This window comes from Ascidia mentula, chromosome 8 (genome assembly GCF_947561715.1).
Source record: "Ascidia mentula chromosome 8, kaAscMent1.1, whole genome shotgun sequence".
Taxonomy (NCBI): Eukaryota; Metazoa; Chordata; class Ascidiacea; order Phlebobranchia; family Ascidiidae; genus Ascidia; species Ascidia mentula.
In genome coordinates, this window is record NC_138573.1 from 4,475,757 (window position 1) to 4,496,823 (window position 21,067).

The following is a 21,067-nucleotide window of genomic DNA, read 5'->3' on the forward strand; positions in this document are numbered from 1 at the left end:
AACAAAACAAAAGATATTTAGTTCTGTGGCAAGCTAGCACCAGCTTATATTTCATAAAAGAAACATATGTGCAGACCTGGTCTAAGTTACAAAAACACAATAATAAATTTAAATAAAGACTTTATTGTAACTGAAACAACAAAATGACAGCACTATTTGGTGTGTAAGTCAAACATCATGTTCGAAGTCTTTGGGATTTTTACGATCCAGCTTGTATTGTGCCTCAGTCCCCCAGCGGTAAAGATTGTAATAAATGAACAGAGCTGTAAAACAAACAATTGATGGTGTAAATACCTGTCTTTTTGGAATTAAAAAAACTCACGTATTGCAACTATAAGAAACTTTTCCCTTGTTCTCCTTATCATATTTGGTATTCCTTTCGAAAGAACTCCTTTTGTAGGATTTTGTTCAAATGATGATAGAGTGTAGTGCACTTGGTTGACAATCTTTACACCAAGGTGTCCAAATCCCCCTGATGCCCTATAACTAGTTAACTTCATGGCTGTAACAGTGCTCCTGTTGGACTGCAATTGTAATAATGTTTACAAAATGTGTTTTTTAACGTCAATTGCAACCATATATCGATATCTGGCAACTTGCCGAGGCTACTTTTGATCACAACAAAGGCCATCTGCAAACGCAATAACAATAACCGAGTAGTCAAACATACCACATTATAAAGCTTCACCAACTCTCGAACTGCTAACTAACTTCTCACAACTGCAACAACGTTTGTTCCGAGACCAAGGACATACAGTTTATTTTTGATTTCTATGATATGCTGTTCAAAAAAAAATTCGCCGATTGGAAAACATTTTACCCAAAACAAGTGTCCATTAATTTTAAAAAAATGAAACCGAAAAATATACCTGATTAAGTGTGTAAAACAGGGTTTTTCCAGTTTGTTTGGTCTGATTTTGTCGGAAAATACTAACAAAGAAATCGCACCCATTTGCACTACGAACTGCTTTAATGTGGGCACTATTTTTAGGGACCGGCCTTCGAGGTTTCGAGGTAAAAAAACTGTTGACAGCTTTTACGACTGTTACGCAGTGCTGAAAGTCAGCCAGAACAGTCAGGAACGACGTTCCAGTAAGGCCGGGTCCACACTAGGATTCTTTGTTTGTTTCAATGTCCCGAGCGTACGACCGCACGCCGGCGTATAATGAAACAAACAAAGAATCTGCCGGCGCAAAGCGTGAGTGTGGACCCGGCCTAAGAATTCAACGGCTGGAATAGTTATGAGCAACTTAAATTTAATTATAAATTATTCACTAATCGGAGAAATTTCACCTAGTATACGAAAACACAAGCTTTATTTTTTCCTGTCTTTTTTTCCCTTTTAACCCTGTGGTTACGTCTTTAAGGATAGTAACGGGACACCTATAATTCGTTTCCTATTTCTGTTTATCACCTTGTACACAAATGAACGCATCTTAATCTGGGAAAAGATCAATGCCTGTTTTGTAATATGCTTGTTACATGCGTAGTATCAGCCTACAAGTTACGTTGGTTTTCATTTGACTTCTGGGAATGTCGAGGTTGTTGAGACAATAAAAAGTTTTGTTTTGCGCACGTATTTTCGAAGTCGAGGCTTGTAAGGCAGACCGACCTCAAATATGGCAGTCATTTTATTGTTTTGTGATAATACGTTTTCTCTTCGATAAAAAAGTATGCTAAAATAAAAAGATGACACGCACATCGGTATAAAAAAAGGCAGAACATCGGCAGCACTAGATCTCTTTCCGATGACGAAAAACAATGACATAGGAAACAACGGTCAAAATGGAAATATCATCGGTCCAACTTTGCACGCAAGAACACAACACAATGCGGGAATAGTAAATCCATCCTAACGCAATATATACTTACTGGCAAATTGCCATTTCGGCTCGAATCTTTGTTTTTATTTGGCTACTGTTATTGTAACACGGGGCCGTTGTATTTTCATTCGAAGCCAGTTGGTCGGTGGCATACATTTTACCGGCATTTCCCTCGAGAACGGCCCCTGGTTCGGGCCAAGGCCCTGGCGATCAAAGTTTTTGTTTGAGTACGGCGATAGTTGCCAGGAAAGCTTGCGCTCGCGTTTGTGGTCATCAGGGTTTTCAATCTGTACCGTTGCATTGTGAATTGGTTGCTTTGTGGCTGAAGGCCGCAATGGAAGCCTGGAAATGCCCAATTTTTTTTATTTTTGTTTTCTTTTGTAGTTATTTAAATGTGTAAAATACGGCCTGCAGTATTTACTTCATTAAACATCTCTCAAACGCAAAAGTTAAGTACTATATGTTTCTGTAGATGACAGGAAAACTTTCATTAAATTTATTTTCCGGATTCTGCGCTTACGTTGGAAGCAGGTGATATTCCACTTCAGATTGGGGTGGGGTTTTCGGCTCCGTTGATTGGCTGTCAGTAAGAACAATGACTCCTCCAGGTTTGCTGATACGTGGGAGTAAACGGTGCATTTTTGCTCCCCCTGGAGAAACAATTAAAACTAGACTTTCCACAGCGAGTTGAGACAGAGTGTGGTATATGTTAAAAATAAACCAAACCTTGTGGCCACGTTTGATACAAAATGTGTGTCTGCATGCTTTGAGTTATGGGACGACACTTGGTGCTGTTGGGCTTTATTCGCAGCTCTGGACTCGTGCAATCCGGCACCGGGGTAGCAGTTCTGGTCGCAAATAAAAATACTGTGGTTAGTTTAATATGAAATAAATGCAATCGGCTGTCAAACTATACTCAACAACAATGATTTGCAAACACTGAAGATACTTGATTCGAAGTTTTACTTTTATTTCAAAGGCAGTCGTTGCATTGTCGTATTGGTGTTAACCATTACGTTGTTCGAGACGTTACCATCACCACAGCCAATTTTCGTACAAAATAAATCTTGTTAACAACCACAAAAACTCTCACGTTGGATCCTTTCTTAACAGGAAATGTGAAGCAGTCAAAGGCTGTTTGTAAACGTATTCCTTGGGTTTGGTGTTTGCCACTTCCCCATCCAGCAAGCGTGGGAGTCTGTAGGGAGTCGCCGCCGAAGCGTGGACTGCATCTGGGTCGCCAAACGAGTCGGTTGACCATTCCGAGTTCACCCCGGCGCGTGTTTGCAGCTGCGCACGTCGCCTTGATCCTCGCGACGCGGCGAAAACTCCAACTTTGACCGGCGAACCCTGCGTCCGCGTGATACGCGGGATTTGCTGCACCGACCGCGACTGGTGCCACCTGTCGACAAATTACAACTGAAATGCTATTGAACTGTACAAGCGATTTAAATATGCAGCATAAATTTACAAAATCTAGACGTAATATACTCTCCGGTTCCAAACAACAGGGAAGGTAACAGTATCTGATATCGCTTGTAAAAGTAAATTGCTTTGAGACTATAGACTATAGTCATAAAACTATAGTTTTATGAAACAAATATTGATCTTAGTTGGCAAGCCCACTGCTGTATTAATAATTATAGCAAACTCTTTACTGTACCATGATCTGATACACTGGCATTATAAAAAGTATTCCTTTCGATATAACCATCTCTTGATGCAACACTTTTGGCAATAATACACGTATTTTATGGAAATGTTAAACTTGGGCATCACCTCACGCGCTTGTCTGAAGAAACACAAGCAATATCTTGGCCATGCGACGGAAAATTTGCTACTTTATAATAAAAATTCATGCCTCTGCCAATAAGTCCATTCTAACAGCATTGTATAAGTAATCCCAAAGTAGCAGTATGATTCAAACGCAAACAGAAACTAGCAGTCTCCACAGAACTCGTAAAGGTAAGGTTGTTCAAACAAGAGTGTATAGTGAGAGCACAAAGAAGCTTGTATTCCGGTAGTCGTCGTTACAGGTTTTTCGGAAAGCTGTTTACAATAACCAAGTAGAAATGAATCGCTCTCAAACAAGAATACAGGTTAGTCCCGATCGAAATGGTTCACTACCTCGTTTAGCACTCACCGTATTGCCGTAAACGGTCCGCTCATTGTGCAAACATGTTTCCTTGCATGCCCAAGTCTTGTAACGCGCACAGTACCACAATCAACTCGACAATAACGAACGCGCGCGGTACAGCCGTTTCCCAGAGCGCTTACAATGTTCAAAGTGTTTTAGAAACACAAAACGGCCGCGGTGTGAGGTACCCGGGTGGTGTAAGCAACATTACACCGTCGTTTCGTAGCCTTAGGACTGACAATAAGGTCCCCGGGGTCATCCGGAATGTCGCAGGCCACAATGGAAATCACTAGTCTTTATCACGTGACACAAGAAACGATTGTTGGTTGCTTTTCTCGCATGTAACCCAAATACACGAGTCCATCAGTTCATTGCATATTTTAAAGGTGAATACGAAGGCTATAGAGGCCTCCATAACATACCTTATCTTAAAGAGATCCTTTTCCAGCTTTTTGCGGTATTTTCGCCACTCGATCGCGTTGTTGGATATATTAATCGACATAATCCGGAAGAACTTACATTTTTACCACTGTCAAAATGTATGTTTCACTATCCTGTGCATACAACATCATTTGATTATTCTATTTCTCACAAACTTGACCTAGTATGTAAAAACAGAAAGTATTTTTTGACCTTAAAACTGTTTTGTATCTATATCTGCACAGCCTTCTCCGTTCGCGTCGTTTTGGCTCATGGTTTGCCCGCCCACCTCTGTTTCTGATATCGCAGAGGATACCCGCCGTACGCTTGTAGTCTTTTGTGCCGAAATCAAGTTTGTGTCGTAATTATCATTGTGCGCAAAACAGTCCTTTTTATTCGACAACACGTAAACCGATCCGGCAGCAAACCGCGAAACAAGCACAGAAGCTACGTGGTTATTAGCGCATTACGCCCCTTCCAAGTTGGGCGTGGCGTTATAACACTGAACTGTTTGTGTGTAAGCTTTCATGTTTGTCTCGAATTATACATTTCTTTTAAATATGTTTTATCACCTAAAAAACATGTCGGAGAAGATGGAAAAAACTACAAAGCCAGTCGAAATTTAGAACATTTACTACACGAGTAACATTGCGTGTACGAAAAAATATTAAAATCCTAGAAATGAAGGCGGTATGGAACCCATCCTAAACACAACTCTACTAACTGTTTTTGAACAAGTTACGATTACCTCCTTTTCTTTACAAATCGTTTTCGCAGAAGATCCTGATTTTCCGAGCCTTCTTGCATCAAATTGTGCAGTGAAGATATATATAATTTATTTACCAAACTTACCGTAATTCGGCGTAATAGTTTTATTACTGCCCTGTGTAAAAATATTCACAACACTTAGTTAGTTAGACTTTTTTAATTCCCTATAAAATCTCGGAACCAGTAATTTAATATGTTGTATTTTTTATGGCGGAAAACGCTGGTAAGCAATCTTTCATTGATCGTTTGATTGGTTGGTGACCTGTTGAAGAGCACTCTCGCGAATGTTCGTGCTCGAGAGTCTCTTGTAATCGCCCTTAAGGTCACGAACCGTAAAACCCCAAAGTAAACCCAAGTGTCACTTGTATGTTTTCCAATTACTACAAATAACGGCACAGTGTTGGTGATATATTTGACTATTTTTACCCGAAAAAGATGAATTAACCAGCCAAATGAACACCGTTTTGCTGTTACGTAAACTTAACGACATTTCAAACTTATGTTTATAAATGGTCTGTCACATATGTACACATCGTTTATATACACTTCTCGTCAACACACATTGAAAACGTGATAAACTAGATATTCCTGCGAATGACAAAAAACAAAAAGTATAGTTTTTATCTTTTGCTTATTTAATAAAATAACATGGCCATTGTAAGTAATATACCCGACATCAAAACAGGCAAAAGCATGTAACTAAAACAATACTATAATAATACATAAAACTGTTATTTTTTACAAAATATTGTTTTTTCTCTTAAATATTCCATGTGCCGACCAAAGTGTTACAGTTTTTCGATTTATGATTTTGATTTCCACAGAGGGTAGGTACCATGATGGACACGTCAAAGTATTCACGTTTTCTTCAGCCTCGTTATCGTTCTGTTTTTTGTTTTAAGTAAATACACAAAACTTTACTACGAAACTAAACAAACTGGCCTGGTAGATACTGAGCAGCATCGATTCTGTTCTGGTTTGCATGAGCAACTTTGTGTATGGGTGTGACAAAGCGTCTTTAAGACTTACATTAGTCTATGCGGAAATTGTATACATACAATACACTTACACCGCAACACAGCCAGGTCGCAAACCTGATGTTAGTCTATGGAAAATAGAAATTAGTGCAAACGTTAACCGTCAGGTGTAAACAAAGTAACTACGTGTTATTTTTGGTTAAAGATTCAAATTAAAATACATTATATACTAAATTATACAAATACAATTAATGATCACTGAAATTTCTATGTTACATAGACTTATATGGGGTTTGTTACCTGGGGGTGTCATGGTGTATTAGCATTTTCCATTTTATGCCTGCACAAGTGACCGCAAAAGTGCCCTCATTGTGACATTTCATGACCGAATTAGTAACAGTCTAAACTTACAATAGGTAAAGTCACTAGAGTGAAATAAACTTTAACTTGTTTAGTTCCTGGAGTTTATTACATAACAAGCTAACATCTGCAACTATACAGTAAAATGTTACTGAGAATCTCACCAGAAATTTTGGAACATCTGGAGCTTGTTCGGGACGCTGAGGAGCAAGTGGTTCATGAGTTTGGTTCTATTTCCCTGCAATTTCTATCCAATGGAATTAGTCGCAAAGTGTTTAAAGCGGCTGCACAAAAACTTGAAGTGGACACTTCTACCATTGAAAGAACAGTCATTGGTTTAATGAAGCTGTTTTCTGAAGCATCCAAAAATGGACTCAGTGGTTCTGATTTCTTTGACTCTTTAATTGCCTTGGAATTCAACAGTGTGAATGCACAGGTGTTGGAAAAACTGTATTCACAATGTAGCAAAGACACACGCCAGATGCTTTCACAGTGTGTTGCTTCACTGCCACAGTACATAGACCTGGAATGGCGCTTAGATGTCAAGTTGGCATCCAGATGTTTGCATCAACAATTGGCACCGAACATCCTGTTAAAATTTCACATATCTGATGGCAAAAATGAAGAAATGAAAGTCATTCAAACAGATCCTGTAAACTTGATTCACATGACAAGGGTGCTTGAGGAAGCCTTGGAGGAGCTAAAAACCAAACATGTACGGAGAATAGTCAGGACCATAACCTAATCCAAATGCCCCATTTGTTGTTGCGTTCTATTTTGTGCATTATTATTGTTATATTTTCATCAGACATATTAACATTTTTAAAGAATTTGCAAATCTGATTATTACTTATAGTTTTCTGCAAAATGTTACTGTAAGTTTTGATGACTATAAATGATTATATGGTATATATATATATTTACTTCAATCTATATTTTTATGTTCATAATCTTGCATACATATATCACACTCCTATAGATTCTTCCAAGTTGGTGCAGTATGATTTCATTTTGATTGCAATTCCAATCAATTCTATATTTGATTTTATTAGACCTTTACATAGAAAATCACTGTCTAATTTTAAGGCCATTTGTATTATCTAACCCAAGCAAAACCTTATATCTGCTTGTTTGATAAATCAATGGAAGAGCAAGACAATTTCTATGAAATTGTCACAGAAGAAGTTGGAGGCATTGAACAACCATATGAAGAACCACTCATCCGTGTTCCAGATCCTATAATTGTGAAAGGTTCAGGACATATGACAGTGTAAGTTTTTCTAAGAAAGAGTTTTTTTAGTTCATTGTTTATGAATAACATTTTGGTAAAATCTTTAAAAAATAGGATTGCAGAGGTTCAACTTAAATATGTTGTATTTCGTTTTTTTTTTCAGTTACACAATTTTGCCTCTGGTGTAAGTTGACTCTGCATGCATTTTAAGCTGTTTTTCTGTTGCTAGCGAGTACTTGCATAACATTAATTTTTGTCTTGGTGTTCAGATTTGGGCTATGTAATAGATTTGACAATGAATTTCCTTCAGCTCTTGTTGGTAAGGTAAGTTTTCGAAACAAACATTGCCTGTATGGTGCATTTTTATCATGCATTTTTAATTAGTTTAACAACTGAGAATGCAGTTTATTTTGAGAAACAACCTTACATATTGTAATAGTGTTTACACCAAATAATTTGAAAATCCATTTTTGATTCACAGATTGCTCCAGAAGAGTTTAATGCTACTATCTGTCGAATAAACAGAATCCTGGGCAAAATGGTGTCAATCAACTTTAAATGGCTGGTATTCGGCTGCTTGTGTTGTTGTTGTACAATTGGTTGCTCAGTGTGGCCAGTTGTCTGCATGAACAAGCGAACGAAAAGGTCTCTCGGCAAAGCATTAGATTGGGAAAATCGGCAACTTTATCACAAGGCATGTTACGGAGTATTTTAATAGATCTACTATAGTTTTGATTATGTGTTTATACCAGCTTGACATGGAATGTTGCAAGAATGCTAAAGTTCACATAGTCAATAATTTTTATAAGTAAATAATTTTAGTAGTTTATTAAGAACTTGTTGTGTATGCAAGTGATAAGAATTTAAACATTTTTAGTCATAAAATACTACTTCTGGCAGGCTTGGGGCAATAGTGCATTAAATAACTTTGCATAACACTAACTTTATACACTCACAGTTGGGACTACATTGGAAGCTGTCTAAGACCAAGCATTCAACAAGCAATATGCAGGAATATGTAAGTGTATACATAGGCGTATCCAGGATTTTTCAAAAGGGGGGTCCAAATTTTTTTGAGAATTCCCCGATTTTCAGATGTAATCCATGGGTAATTGTGGTCGAGAATCGCAAAATACAAATGCCAGTGTTCGCGCCAATCGTCACATAAACGGTGGTTTCCTGGCTTGTGCAATTGTGTAACGCTATGGAACACTCGATGCGAGCTTTTGCGGTAGTGCTGGCGCCGTAGTTTTATTACTACTACTTTTAAAGAAAGACTTGAATATATTTGTATCCAAAAAGGATCAAATGTGGGCTTACGTTATCAAGAAAATATACAAATAAAAACTATTTTTTCGCAGTAGCCATATACTCCTCTTTGCACCTATGCGAGCGCTAACAGTTGTTTTCAACATGCTTAATATTGGCAACGTGTTTAACAATTAAACTAATTGACTTTTACGCAAGTAAACCGCTTGCCATTACAACAACGTGACCACTAGAAAACAACGTTTCGTGCTTAGACTGACAAAAATGACACTTATTTCGTAACAATACAACCTGTTTGGTAACAATGCGAATTGTTCGGTAACATTGTTCCCTGTTTGGAAACACAAGCACGATGCGGTTTTTGGGTCAACGTTGAAGAAAATTTCTGGTTTTCACGCGGATTTTGACAAAACATAGATACGCCCATGAGTGTACATGAACATTTTGATGTGTTACCCGTTTGTGTTATAAATTAACTCTGTTATTTTTTTTTACTTTGATAAAATATATTTTTTTAAACCACTTATCTTCTTCTAAACGTTGTTGTATTTTGTGCTACGCTTAACATCCTTGTTAACATTTATTCAGGTGCTATTGATTGAATTTATTCCCAAGCTGCCAGTGTATCGACCTGACTAGCAGCAACTAATCAACTTTACCTCAGCTTTACCTTGCGATGCGCGACGCCCCGCTATTGATGTCATACTGTCTCCGGTCGGCCCAACCTTCGCTTTCAATGTCCCTTGTTAGTTAACTTGTGGCGTTTTTGATGGTCCAAGCAGTTGTCTCGGATAATATTAACAGTGAAGCCCACTAGTACTTTATTTGTTTCATATCAGATCGCTTGCCAAATTTCAACTGTCACAATAGTGCGAGTCACGTGCATATTTGTTGCCAAGTAACAACCACTACAAGACGTGCTTCGTTGACTTGTGCGTATGCTGCGCACATCAAAGTGCACATGTTATTAAGACCTGCGTATTTTCACACCAAAGGTTATTACATTGGAGATGTGCTTTTGTATCAACATTCTCGTTGACCACATCCTCAACACTGAAGTTGTCCTTTGCGTTACCTTGCATTTTTCCTAATTTTATTATTTCTATCGTTTGTTTTATTTATTGACATTTCTTCGGTAGTTTTAGTGCACTTTTTTCAAGGCCTCCACAACCCCTCTGGTAGAAACTGCCGTGCTTGCGTTAACCTCTATCATGGTCTGAACTTGGCGCGTGTTCATTGAACTTTAATTACCAAAAAAAACACTTTACGCAGTAGCTTAATTTTTGTATTCGTTCGTTGAAATCGAAATTTGACGTTTGGTATTGTATACAATAGTTCTTTGGTTGGATTAACACTTTTACGTTATGAAATTGCACTGTCCCGCTGTGAAATAGCTCTGGATACTGTTTTTTTTTACCCCAGTTCGTTGCCAAGTGGGTTTCCGCTATCGAAACTTGTTTTGACCTGACCACGCATAACTTAAGGCTCCATACGTATACCACCACGCTCCGTCAGTTTAGTCATTTGTGTTCGTCCGACCATTTATGTTTTTATGCTTCCGTCCATTTGAATCGATGCTTATTCTCTGAACATTGAAATAACGCACTATCATCAAAGTGTGATTATGCACCAATAGCGCATCAGTTGAGGGAGGATATCGTGCCTCCACAGGCCGAGATATTAATGAAATGCAAGAAAGTTGATTATGGGAGAGGAGGTCTCTTCATTGCGACAGAACAAAGCTTAGATTCTATCGCAATTCCCAGCAGTCTCGTGGCAAAGTAATTTAAAATACCAGTTTCAGTGAGGACACAATGCCTGCTTGGAAAATGGCACTGTATTAACGGTATATACGCCGGTGCACCATGGCCCCCAGCCGTCAAAGTACCCACAAACCTTAAACCAAGGGTGGGTTCCACTGTGAAGGTCATGTGATCTTTATATTTTTCTCTTGAGGTTCCTAAAACGATGAGAATGCGTCACGTAAAGCTTCGATGTATTTTTTATTGCTGTTTAGCATTGAAAGGTAAATAAATAGATGTTGGGCTGCAAGTAGTTATGCACACTGTTTTTTATTGAATACCAGGAATAAGATTATTATATTAACAATGCGATTGTGGGGAAACTTTACTTCCGCCCAGAGGCGTCGATTTAGGGGTGACATGTCACCCCTTACAAACAAACAGGGGTGTTGTCACCACTGGATTTCGTTCAAATTAAAAATTATTGCCAGAAAAACCACATACATGCGTTACGTTAGTTTCAAACGACCTGTATTATCACTGTCACAATCATGACAAACACAAGTGTCTCGTGGATTGTTATGCAGCGCAGCAATTGTTGTAGCATAATGGTGAGAATCGGCATTGTTGTGTAATAGATTTTTATGTTACTTCACAATTACTAAATCTGCAATAGACCCAGTGAAATAAAAGTGTGCCGCTTTTAGTAGGAGGGTCGATAATTAAAGTGTTTAAAACTTCGTGCTACAACAACATGATTCGGTGTTTTACAAAACGTGAAAAAATCGACGCCTATGCTTCCGCCTGTTTGTTATGGCGAAAGAGGATTGACGGACAACAATGGGCCTTATTCTTCAGAGAGGTGACAGTGGTAATCATTAACTTAGCCAATGAACCTCTGAACTCCTTTAATAATTGTTATTGTGTTTTGTATATCAATAATCTACATTTTGGTGCAGAGCGATGTACACATAGGTACAACGTTGCAATATGTCGTTTAGAAGTTATCGTACAACTTACTTGGCGCCATCTGATATAAGATTTACCCAAGATTCCATTGGAAAGTACTTTCAAGATGGAAACCTGGTAAACGACTTGATTAGTGATATTGAATGGGGCAGAGTTGACATCGAAGACATACCCCTTATCAAAGTGGCGCAAAAGAACAACAAGTACTACAGCTCAGACAATCGCAGACTTTATGTGTTTCGTGCTTTGCAAAAAAGAGGAAGCCTGGAAGAGATTGAAGTACGTTTGGTTAAAGATATTTATTGGGATAAAATCACAACAAAAAACGACGGAAGAAGCATCACCGTGCGTTATGGAAAGACGTTGTCCCACACTTTTGATACATATCCTGAAATGAGGTAAGGATTTGTTTACATAAAAATATTGCGTTAATTCTGATAGTGAATTTCTATATTTTCTGATATAACAAGTCCTTATTTTCTGAACAACACTTCTGAATGCCACAACCGGTTATATAAAGCAACAACATCATAAGTTGTACTTGTAGGTAATTTAAATTCGCCGAATGAAAGGTAAACAAACCTGATAGTATACCGTACCAGGCAAAGGCTGCGAAATGTTGATGCTGGAAGGTTACAGTAGTGTTTACCCATTAATGTAAAAAATAAGATTAATTTCATCTCAATTTTGTGGTATGTGTGCAAATAAGTACGTCTGACGCTGCATCGGCAGTTTTCAGTGCTGTTACTTGCAAAAGTCAATAACCGCATTTGCGTTTTCACAAAAGTTTCCTCTCACTGAGTTACGTTTTGCTTCCAGATGGATTCATTTCCACAAGGAATCTGTAACAATCTATCCTTCAAGAGCAGAGCACGCAAATGTTATCCATGAAGAATGTACCAGAAAACAACATAAAAATAGTAGCCCCAAAAATCCTGGGCCGAAGAAGGGATACGCATTTTGGCTCGTGATATGTTTGTTGTTTATCATGATGGTGCTTGCGTGGTTAAACAAAGCAAAATAGCAGTTACGATGATGTAAGTTTTTGTATGTTGGCACCAATCATGTATTAAACTTCAGATTCTTTCGCAATGCCATGAAGACGTTTATTTTACACAGTCTGATATTAGGTTTAGATAGTAACTTTATTAATTGGTCTTGTCGATATAATCAAAGGTGCCGACATTAAAACGTGCACGATATTACGTTGATTATAATAATAAAGGTGGACAATTGCAGGAAAAACCAACGACTAACATTCGTTTTTGAAACCTAAGAAATAACATTTGCATTTGTTAATGTGAACAAACTTAACAACAACCCGCCCTGAAGAATGCCTTTTTTGTTTCCGAAACAAATATATTTGGGTTGATATGATTTCTATTGACAAGTGTATGCTATGCGTGACGGAAAATACATAATACATCATGCAGCACGGAGTTTCTTATATATTTGAATTATATGTGGATCAAGTTCGCCGAAAACTATGCATCTCGGCATGTGTATTAGCAATTTCCATGCGTGACGACCAGCTCCGCTTTGCATGATTAAACATGGGGGAAACTTTGGTTTCGCCTTGTGACTGCTGATCGCAACAGGTTGCCACGAGGATTGTGATTATTATATCCGACAATGTGCGTTCAACCCTTGAGACAACAGATTATTTTACTGGGGCTCTACAAAAGTATGCACAGTTGTTATATATTATTTCAATTAGGTTCTGTGACGGCAAAGAGCGTAAACATAATTGCTAAGAGAACATTTGCCTGCCAAGTGACATTGTTAACAATTTTAAGCTGAGTAAGTAGTACCCATATAGGACGTACATAGGTACAAGGTTGGAACATGTCGTTTAGAAGTTACCGCACAACTTACTTGGCGCCGTCTGATATAAGATTTACCCAAGATTCCATTGGAAAGTACTTTCAAGATGGCAACCTGGTGAACGACTTAATTAGTGATATTGAATGCGGCAGAGTTGAAATCGATGACATACCCCTTATCAAAGTGGCGAAAAAGAACAATAAGTACTACAGCTCAGACAATCGCAGACTTTATGTGTTTCGTGCTTTACAAAAAAGAGGAAGCCTGGAAAAGATTAAAGTACGTTTGGTTAGAGAAATTTATGACAACAAAATGACAACCAGTAACGACGGAGAACAAATCACCGTGCGTTATGGAACGACGTTTCCCCACACGTTTAACACTTGGACCGGCGTGAAGTAAGGATTTAGTTATGCCACCAACGGTTATGTACCATAAACCCACAACATCATAAGTTGTACTTTTACGTAATACAATTCGCCGACCGAAAGGTAAACAAACCTGATGGTATAGTACCTTGGCAAAGGCTGCGAAAAGTCAATGCTGGAAGGTTACAGTAGTGTTTACCTTTTAATAGAAAAAAATAAGATTAATTTCATCTCAATTTTGTGGTATGTGTGCAAATAAGTACGTCTGACGTTGCATCGGCAGTTTTCAGTGCACAAATGTTTCCTCTCACTGTTTTCACAAATGTTTCCTCTCACTGAGTTACGTTTTGCTTCCAGATGGAATCATTTCCACCTGGAATGTGCAACAAACTCTCCTTCAATAGCAGAGCACGTAAATGTTATCCATGAAGAATGTACCAGAAAACAACATAAAAATAGTAACCCCGAAAATCCGGGGCCGAAGAAGGGATACGTATTTTGTCTCGTGATAGGTTTGTTGTTTATTATGGTGCTAGCGTGGTGGAACAAAGCGAAATAGCAGTTACGATGATGTAAGTTTTTGTATGTTGGCACCAATCATGTATTAAACTTAAGATTCTTTCGCAATGCCATGAAGACGTTTATTTTACACAGTCTGATATTAGGTTTAGATTGTAACTTTAATAATTGGTCTTGTCGATATAATCAAAGGTGCCGGCATTGAAACGTGCACGATATTACGTTAATTATAATAATAAAGATAGACAATTGCAGGAAATGCCCTGAAGAATGCCTTTTTTGTTTTCGAAAAAAATATACATGGGTTTGTATGATTTCTATTGACAATTGTATGCTATGCGTGACGGAAAATACATGATACATCATGCAGGACACGGAGTTTCTTATATATTTGAATTGCATGTGGATCAAGTTCGCCGACAACTCTGCGTCTCAGCATGTGTATTAGCAATTTCCATGCGTGACGACCAGCTCCGCTTTGCATGATTAAACATGGGGGAAACTTTGGTTTCGCCTTGTGACTGCTGATCGCAACAGGTTGCCACAAAATTTGGGTGGGACCATTGGACAGCCGAGGATTGCGATTATTATATCCGACAATGTGCGTTCAACCCTTGAGACAACAGATTATTTTACTGGGACTCTACAGAAGTATGCACAGCTGTTATATATTATTTCAATTAGGTTCTGTGACGACAAAGAGCGTAAACATAATTGCTAAGAGAACATTTTCCTGCAAGTGACATTGTTAATATTTCTAAGCTGAGTAAGTAGAACCCATATAGGACGTACTTAGGTACAAGGTTGGAACATGTCGTTTAGAAGTTACCGTACAACTTACTTGGCGCCATCTGATATAAGATTTACACAAGACTCCATTGGAAAGTACTTTCAAGATGGCAACCTGGTGAACGACTTAATTAGTGATATCGAATTGGCCAAAGTTAAAGTCGGCGATATACCGCTTATCAAAGTGGCGAAAAACAACAACAAGTACTACAGCTCAGACAATCGCAGACTTTATGTGTTTCGTGTTTTGCAAAAAAGAGGAAGGCTACTAAAGATTAAAGTACGTTTGGTTAGAGAAATATATGACAACAAAATGACAACCAGTAACGACGGAGAACAGATCACCGTGCGTTATGGAACGACGTTGCCCCACACGTTTAACACTTGGACCGGCGTGAAGTAAGGATTTGGTTATGGATCAAATCAAAAATATGTTGCTACATATTGTCGTAAAAGCAAAAATAAACTATTTGCATTAGTTTTACGCAATTTAGATAGGCTTTTGTGACGCAATAATCCATTTAAAATGACCACACATATCTTTCAGTTGGACTTCGGGTCATTCTGGCGTCCGAGCAGACCATCTCCGAAGAGATGTACACACAAGGGGTATTAACCGAGAACCTATCAGAAGAAATCATGAAAATTATAACCCAATACGTCGACCTGAACATCCCAACCAAGAACCTTCTGCTTTGGCCTGGATACTTTTTTTTCTTTTTATAGTAGCAATAGTTTTGTTAGGTAAGTTCCAGAAATACACAAAAGGGTTATAGCCGGAACAGCTGCTGGACCTACACTATTTGAAATTGTTTTGTTGATTTCCTTCTGCATTATGAGTTATTTACAGTAGGGGTGTCCAACCTATGGTTTATATTTAAAGCAGGGGTGGGCAACCTATGGTTCTTATTTAAAGCAGGGGTGGGCAACCTATGTGGTTCATATTTAAAGCAGGGGTGGGCAACCTATATGGTTCATATGGGCGAAGGATGGCGCATTACTCGTTGCAGGTGGCACAACATAATTAGATAAAATATCCTCTGGAGTGGGGTAACAATATTCGATTTATTGACAATAAGCAAAAACTACACATTTTTTGTATGATACATCTTGTATATATCTAAATCCACAATGGGAAAAATGGTCCATAGAAAAAGACGCATCCCGGCAGCTTTTGGTAGAGCTATTTGCATAGAAAAACCTTTGTTTTAACAGCCTCTGACCAGAAACAAATTGTCAACTACTCGAAAAATAAAAAGAAGCGAAATTTCATGCAATCATTGTGCTATAATTTTCCATCAGATTCTCACAATTTGGGATTTAAACGGCAAATATTCGGATTTGATCGTATCCAAATATTTATTGACGGCATTAGGTTTCAAGTTGATCGTAAAAAAACGCCTGTTTCACTACAAATAACAGTTTATATTGTTGCTGTATGCACTTAATTCCGCTTTTGTTTCTTTATTCATTATAGCTGAGTTCGCCAAAATGTCGTTTTGGTCAATAAATATCAACAACCCACAATTCTAAGCAGCATTTATCAAATTAGAGTTATAAGCTGAATGTAGGATTCGAACAAATCAGCCCTTATTTTGCCTTTAAACAGGAACCACCCCACAGTATCGCTTAGTACAGCTCCCTTTAGCATACGTCAGCCAGTTTGGACTATACTTTTTTCCACTAACCTTGAACATACTCGGAGAAAGCCGCATAACGTAATGTAGGGAGTATTTTTACCCTGTTACGCACACGAGCCAAAATAATGAAGCGAGAGGTCAATACAAAAGTTAGTCTTCTTAAAGAGTACAAAGCCAAGAGAATTCAGAACCAAAATAAATATCACCGTACATGTATGCACCGAGTAGTCGTAAAGGAAGAGCCAACAAAAATGTGTTAAAAAACTATTTGTTGGCAATTATTAAGACAGTTTTTTATGAAAGTACCTATCCGTCTCTAACAGAGCCATACAGAAAAATACGTTTTTTCGCGTTGCCGACGGCTGGTTTAGCCAATGGATTAAACAATCCTCTTGTCTGGGTGACAATAGTTTTGCTAAATTTGGCAAAGTAAATTAAATGCAGTGCAATACTGAAATCAGCCAAATTTGTGCCGTCTTTGTGGGATTCTACATTGCTAAAATTATGCATTCTTAAATGGGTCATTACCGCGCAAGAAACCTTGAAACATTTAACAGTTTTCACAAAACTGCTTTGTCATAATTTTTTTTGCTGAAGACAACCAAAAAAGTTTTATCGTGGTGGAGGGAAAACCCCACTTTCGCCAACGCAACATTTGATTGACGTGCCGTACGTCACGTGATAATGTTGACAAACAGAAATGCCGATTTCTGATTTCACGCCGCGGTTCTTAAGTGTTAAGTTTTTGTTGCTTGCGTATCGTGCTTTTAAAAATTATGTTTGGTTTACTGAAGTAAACACAACATGTAGCAGAAGAATTACCACGACGAAGCAATTTGACCTTTTTTTACTAATTACTTGGTAATTATAAACTTGTTGCAGTAGCAAGAAAATTTCGATGAAATTTTTGAAAAACTTTTACCAATATGCTTTCTAGCAACCATAAGTAACTGCAATAAGTTGCTGTACATTGGAAAGGATCATGCATGTGTATGTTGCAATTGCATTTTTGATGTTATTTAATGGATACGCTTCAAGTTTAATGCAAAAAACTCCAGCAAACAAAGACTTCGTTAGAAAATTTGAAAAGCCATTTATCACGACCCAAAATCATAACTCAGAAACTCCACAAAATGCACACTCGTATTCGATCAATGACATTAATGGGTTTGGACACAAATTTGATGGCATCGGTGCTGTATCTGGTGGTGGTGCAACCAGCAGATTGCTGGTTAACTATGCGGAACCATACAGGTCACAAATCCTTGACTACTTATTCAAACCAAACTTTGGGGCATCTTTACAAATCTTGAAGGTTGAGATTGGTGGTGACGGACAGAGCACTGATGGTACAGAGGCCACCCATATGCGCAATGAAAACGAAGAAAATTATACGAGGGGGTAAAATAGTTGATGCTATTTGGTAAAAAAACTAATTGTTTTTTACAATACAATTTTTACAATACAATTTTTTTATAGTGTTAAAAATAAAATTGAACCTTTTTTTATTCAGCATGTGTGCCCTGTCTTAACTGATTTGCCCAAAACTGATTTCACTAAATGCATTTTTACATTTTTTTTATTAACAGGTATGAGTGGTGGGTGATGAAGGAAGCAAAGGCACGCAATCCACAAATTAAACTTGTTGGTCTACCATGGTGTTGGCCTGGTTGGATTGGTCTCGGCACAGTTCTTCCATATGAAAACCAAACTCTCACTGCTCTGTACATAGCAAAGTGGGTTAAAGGGGCAAAGGAACACCATGGTCTACAAATAGACTATGTGGGGATATGGAATGAGAGGCCATATGATGTGCAGTATATCAAGACATTGAGAAAGATTTTAAACTCTTTTGGATTTAGGTAAATACCTCAAGACTTGTTTCTGCCTCAAGCAAAACCAATGAAACACAAAATTCAAATATATTGCCCTTTTTAACTAGTTTGTTTGTATAATTTAACCTACAGACGTCATTGCATCACAGAGCCTAATTTTTATTTTTTTAACATAAAACAACCATTTTTTTTGTAGCAATGTGGGAATCATTGCTGCTGATAAAGATTTTTCTCCAATTTCTGAGGCAATTTTACAAGATCCTGATCTGGCCGAAGCGGTTGAAGTGATTGGTGCACATTATCCAGGAACTCATTCCAGCAAAGAAGCGCAAGAGACAACAAAAGTATTGTGGTCAAGTGAAGACTACAGCACATATAATGATATAACTGGTGCTGGCTGTTGGGCAAGGCTACTGAATCAAAACTATATAAATGGCAACATGACTGCCACTATTGCATGGAACCTGGTTGCCAGCTACTACGATCACTTAGCATATGACAGGTACATTTAAGACCACTGTTTATTGTTACAAAAAAATAGTTTGCCATTGTATACATTAAGGTATTGTAAATACAGGCTATTATCAACATAAACAAACAAGCAATTGTGTACTTTATTGTTTCAAACAGATGCAGTTTAATGACAGCAAATGAGCCATGGAGCGGGCATTACGAATCCCTTGGGCCCATCTGGGTCACAGCACACACTACACAGTTCACTAATCCTGGATGGCACTACCTCAAAACTGTTGGGCATTTATCAGGTGGTGGAAGCTATGTTGCACTGACAGATGGACAAGGAAATTTAACAATTGTGGTAGAGACCTTGTCACATGATCAATCCATTTGCATTCGACCCTTTTTGCCTCCTTACACAGTTGTGCAACAAAATATCACCTTCGTACTGGGTGGCAAATTTAAGGGGGCAATTGCAAGACTAAACATGTGGCAAAGTCAACTTGGCGCAGAAGGGTCAGAAAATCAATTGTTTATCAACAAAGGTTAATAAATTTTGTTTTCCATGAAATTTGTTGCATTGATATATTTTGGCACAATTTACTAAAATTTGTAAAGTAAACTTATTGTTGCCAGTAAAGCTTGATAAATTGTTGTCTGAATAAAGACTAGATTGTTTAAGAACCAGAGAAAATTAATTTCAAAATTGTGTTTTGCTTGTCAACAGGTTCAATTCCAGTTAACAAAGGTGGTGAATTATCATTGGTTCTTCCTGTTGATTCACTAGTTACTTTTTCAACTATTGGTTCAGCCAAAAAGGGTAGTTACCCAGTTTCACCGAAGTCTGCCCCTTTTCCACTTTCTTACTCAGACAATTTTGGCAACAATGGTTTTACTGAGGCATTTAATTTCGCTGACCAGAGTGGAAAATTTGAGCTTTACCATAATGCGTCTGCTGACAAAGGGCATGACTGGACCTTGCGACAGGTGATACTGATGGAAACTAAACATGTATTTATAATTTCAATATGGTGCCCATATTTTCCTTTGTAGGTTGTTACAATAAAATCTGTAACCTTGTGTGATGACCCAGACCTTGGCATTAGTTTGATTGGAGATTACAATTGGGCCAATGTTACGGTATCAGTAGAAACTAAGCTGGAAAAAGCCAAGGGTGTGTTTGTTGCACTAAGGTGAGGTGCTTTTGATAACTTAAGCATTTAGTATTGTATTTGATAAACAATTTAGAAGCCTGCTGCTCAGTGGTGTTATTTATGATTTTCTTCGTTATAATTTAGGGTGGACAAGGGCAGCTGTGATACTCGCATATCCAGAGGCATTTTTTTGTGGATCATGAATGACCAGTCTTGGATGTTAACTGCCGATCTTGCACAAAACACTAAACTTGTGACTTGTGCTGTGGGTTCTGCATGCTGGGTGTCAGAGGTAAGATGCTGTGTAATTTGTTGTTTGTAAGGATTCATACAGAAGTTAGTCATTTGGTTTTATTTTGTCCATTGAAGTTAGTTTTTGGCATTTTATTTAATTTATTTGCAAACTACAGATTGAGCTGGTGTCAAGTGATAAGTATGTTTTCTGTTTAGACACAAGAGTGGAATAATGTGACTCTTTCAGTATCCGACAGAGGTGTTGTGGCATATTTGAATGGGGTACAAATACTGACTTACCAAATTAGCAAAGAGGACCGCATTCCCAGCAACGGTTTTGTGGCAATTGGAACAGCTAACTTTGCTACAGCACAGTTTGATTCCTTTGATGTCAAACCATCTTTGCACTTTTAAATGTAGAAACCTCAAATTTATTTTTACATGAACCATGTTTTTCTGTACTATCCTTACTGTGCAAAATTCCAATTTTTTTCTTTGAGAAACATCATATGCAATTGAGTAAATACCTCTTTATTTTTTGATTTAAAACAA

General features: G+C 37.9%; 7 protein-coding genes across 12 annotated transcripts; 5 read left to right on the forward strand and 2 right to left on the reverse strand.

Moving 5' to 3' along the window:
- Window positions 1-103: 103 nt before the first annotated feature.
- LOC145912240 (cytochrome b-c1 complex subunit 8-like) lies at window positions 104-549 on the reverse strand. Its single transcript, XM_082999656.1, has 2 exons — window positions 323-549; window positions 104-263 (listed from the first exon to the last, which is right to left on the reverse strand). The coding sequence occupies exons 1-2, from the start codon at window positions 498-500 to the stop codon at window positions 169-171; spliced, it is 273 nt and encodes a 90-aa protein (XP_082855782.1). The 5' UTR covers window positions 501-549; the 3' UTR covers window positions 104-168.
- A 1,078-nt stretch (window positions 550-1,627) lies between these two features.
- On the reverse strand, window positions 1,628-4,516 carry LOC145911626 (uncharacterized). 3 transcript variants are annotated; one of them, XM_082999026.1, is made up of 5 exons: window positions 4,383-4,516; window positions 2,917-3,225; window positions 2,550-2,671; window positions 2,344-2,473; window positions 1,628-2,165 (listed from the first exon to the last, which is right to left on the reverse strand). In XM_082999026.1, the coding sequence occupies exons 1-5, from the start codon at window positions 4,460-4,462 to the stop codon at window positions 1,907-1,909; spliced, it is 900 nt and encodes a 299-aa protein (XP_082855152.1). In that variant the 5' UTR covers window positions 4,463-4,516; the 3' UTR covers window positions 1,628-1,906. The 3 variants fall into 3 exon arrangements, with proteins under 3 accessions (XP_082855152.1, XP_082855154.1, XP_082855153.1); XM_082999028.1 differs by lacking the exon at window positions 4,383-4,516 and adding an exon at window positions 3,967-4,094; XM_082999027.1 differs by lacking the exon at window positions 4,383-4,516 and adding an exon at window positions 3,603-3,939.
- Window positions 4,517-6,532: 2,016 nt separating this feature from the next.
- LOC145912217 (COMM domain-containing protein 2-like) lies at window positions 6,533-7,238 on the forward strand. Its single transcript, XM_082999627.1, has one exon. It carries the CDS (start codon window positions 6,631-6,633, stop codon window positions 7,228-7,230), a length of 600 nt encoding a protein of 199 aa, XP_082855753.1. The 5' UTR covers window positions 6,533-6,630; the 3' UTR covers window positions 7,231-7,238.
- Window positions 7,239-7,484: 246 nt separating this feature from the next.
- Window positions 7,485-10,590, forward strand: LOC145912219 (cysteine-rich hydrophobic domain-containing protein 2-like). 2 transcript variants are annotated; one of them, XM_082999631.1, is made up of 5 exons: window positions 7,485-7,755; window positions 7,986-8,040; window positions 8,198-8,410; window positions 8,675-8,734; window positions 9,574-10,590. In XM_082999631.1, the coding sequence occupies exons 1-5, from the start codon at window positions 7,628-7,630 to the stop codon at window positions 9,622-9,624; spliced, it is 507 nt and encodes a 168-aa protein (XP_082855757.1). In that variant the 5' UTR covers window positions 7,485-7,627; the 3' UTR covers window positions 9,625-10,590. The 2 variants fall into 2 exon arrangements, with proteins under 2 accessions (XP_082855757.1, XP_082855756.1); XM_082999630.1 differs by having other exon boundaries at window positions 9,825-10,590.
- Window positions 10,591-13,305: 2,715 nt separating this feature from the next.
- Window positions 13,306-14,739, forward strand: LOC145911786 (uncharacterized). Its single transcript, XM_082999225.1, has 2 exons — window positions 13,306-13,918; window positions 14,246-14,739. The coding sequence occupies exons 1-2, from the start codon at window positions 13,542-13,544 to the stop codon at window positions 14,445-14,447; spliced, it is 579 nt and encodes a 192-aa protein (XP_082855351.1). The 5' UTR covers window positions 13,306-13,541; the 3' UTR covers window positions 14,448-14,739.
- A 337-nt stretch (window positions 14,740-15,076) lies between these two features.
- On the forward strand, window positions 15,077-16,713 carry LOC145911690 (uncharacterized). Of its 2 annotated transcripts, XR_014403254.1 has the most exons (3): window positions 15,077-15,595; window positions 15,744-16,045; window positions 16,113-16,713. XR_014403254.1 is itself a non-coding variant. In XM_082999104.1 (2 exons), exons 1-2 carry the CDS (start codon window positions 15,219-15,221, stop codon window positions 15,970-15,972), a joined length of 606 nt encoding a protein of 201 aa, XP_082855230.1. In that variant the 5' UTR covers window positions 15,077-15,218; the 3' UTR covers window positions 15,973-16,047. The 2 variants fall into 2 exon arrangements, 1 of the variants encoding a protein (XP_082855230.1); XM_082999104.1 differs by lacking the exon at window positions 16,113-16,713 and having other exon boundaries at window positions 15,744-16,047.
- Window positions 16,714-17,777: 1,064 nt separating this feature from the next.
- Window positions 17,778-21,059, forward strand: LOC145912336 (galactocerebrosidase-like). Of its 2 annotated transcripts, XM_082999761.1 has the most exons (9): window positions 18,009-18,090; window positions 18,152-18,237; window positions 18,426-18,698; window positions 18,868-19,173; window positions 19,302-19,672; window positions 19,855-20,114; window positions 20,181-20,320; window positions 20,426-20,573; window positions 20,732-21,059. In XM_082999761.1, the coding sequence occupies exons 2-9, from the start codon at window positions 18,203-18,205 to the stop codon at window positions 20,927-20,929; spliced, it is 1,731 nt and encodes a 576-aa protein (XP_082855887.1). In that variant the 5' UTR covers window positions 18,009-18,090; window positions 18,152-18,202; the 3' UTR covers window positions 20,930-21,059. The 2 variants fall into 2 exon arrangements, with proteins under 2 accessions (XP_082855886.1, XP_082855887.1); XM_082999760.1 differs by having other exon boundaries at window positions 17,778-18,237.
- The last annotated feature ends 8 nt before the right edge of the window (window positions 21,060-21,067 follow it).

What these genes read in the sequence shown, in the direction of transcription:
- LOC145912240 (XM_082999656.1), bottom strand. Translation starts at nt 500, where the DNA reads ATGAAGTTAACTAGTTATAGGGCATCAGGGGGATTTGGACACCTTGGT. An exon ending in GTTTCTTATAGTTGCAATAC is followed by an intron (nt 264 to 322) that starts GTGAGTTTTTTT and finishes TTTGTTTTACAG; the next exon opens with CTCTGTTCATTTATTACAAT.
- LOC145911626 (XM_082999026.1), bottom strand. Translation starts at nt 4,462, where the DNA reads ATGTCGATTAATATATCCAACAACGCGATCGAGTGGCGAAAATACCGC. An exon ending in AAGGATCTCTTTAAGATAAG is followed by an intron (nt 3,226 to 4,382) that starts GTATGTTATGGA and finishes ATTTGTCGACAG; the next exon opens with GTGGCACCAGTCGCGGTCGG. An exon ending in CTGTTAAGAAAGGATCCAAC is followed by an intron (nt 2,672 to 2,916) that starts GTGAGAGTTTTT and finishes ATTTGCGACCAG; the next exon opens with AACTGCTACCCCGGTGCCGG.
- LOC145912217 (XM_082999627.1), top strand. Translation starts at nt 6,631, where the DNA reads ATGTTACTGAGAATCTCACCAGAAATTTTGGAACATCTGGAGCTTGTT.
- LOC145912219 (XM_082999630.1), top strand. Translation starts at nt 7,628, where the DNA reads ATGGAAGAGCAAGACAATTTCTATGAAATTGTCACAGAAGAAGTTGGA. An exon ending in CTTCAGCTCTTGTTGGTAAG is followed by an intron (nt 8,041 to 8,197) that starts GTAAGTTTTCGA and finishes TTTGATTCACAG; the next exon opens with ATTGCTCCAGAAGAGTTTAA. An exon ending in ATCGGCAACTTTATCACAAG is followed by an intron (nt 8,411 to 8,674) that starts GCATGTTACGGA and finishes ATACACTCACAG; the next exon opens with TTGGGACTACATTGGAAGCT.
- LOC145911786 (XM_082999225.1), top strand. Translation starts at nt 13,542, where the DNA reads ATGTCGTTTAGAAGTTACCGCACAACTTACTTGGCGCCGTCTGATATA. An exon ending in AACACTTGGACCGGCGTGAA is followed by an intron (nt 13,919 to 14,245) that starts GTAAGGATTTAG and finishes TTTTGCTTCCAG; the next exon opens with ATGGAATCATTTCCACCTGG.
- LOC145911690 (XM_082999104.1), top strand. Translation starts at nt 15,219, where the DNA reads ATGTCGTTTAGAAGTTACCGTACAACTTACTTGGCGCCATCTGATATA. An exon ending in AACACTTGGACCGGCGTGAA is followed by an intron (nt 15,596 to 15,743) that starts GTAAGGATTTGG and finishes CATATCTTTCAG; the next exon opens with TTGGACTTCGGGTCATTCTG.
- LOC145912336 (XM_082999760.1), top strand. Translation starts at nt 17,819, where the DNA reads ATGCATGTGTATGTTGCAATTGCATTTTTGATGTTATTTAATGGATAC. An exon ending in GAAGAAAATTATACGAGGGG is followed by an intron (nt 18,238 to 18,425) that starts GTAAAATAGTTG and finishes TTTTATTAACAG; the next exon opens with GTATGAGTGGTGGGTGATGA. An exon ending in TTAAACTCTTTTGGATTTAG is followed by an intron (nt 18,699 to 18,867) that starts GTAAATACCTCA and finishes TTTTTTTTGTAG; the next exon opens with CAATGTGGGAATCATTGCTG.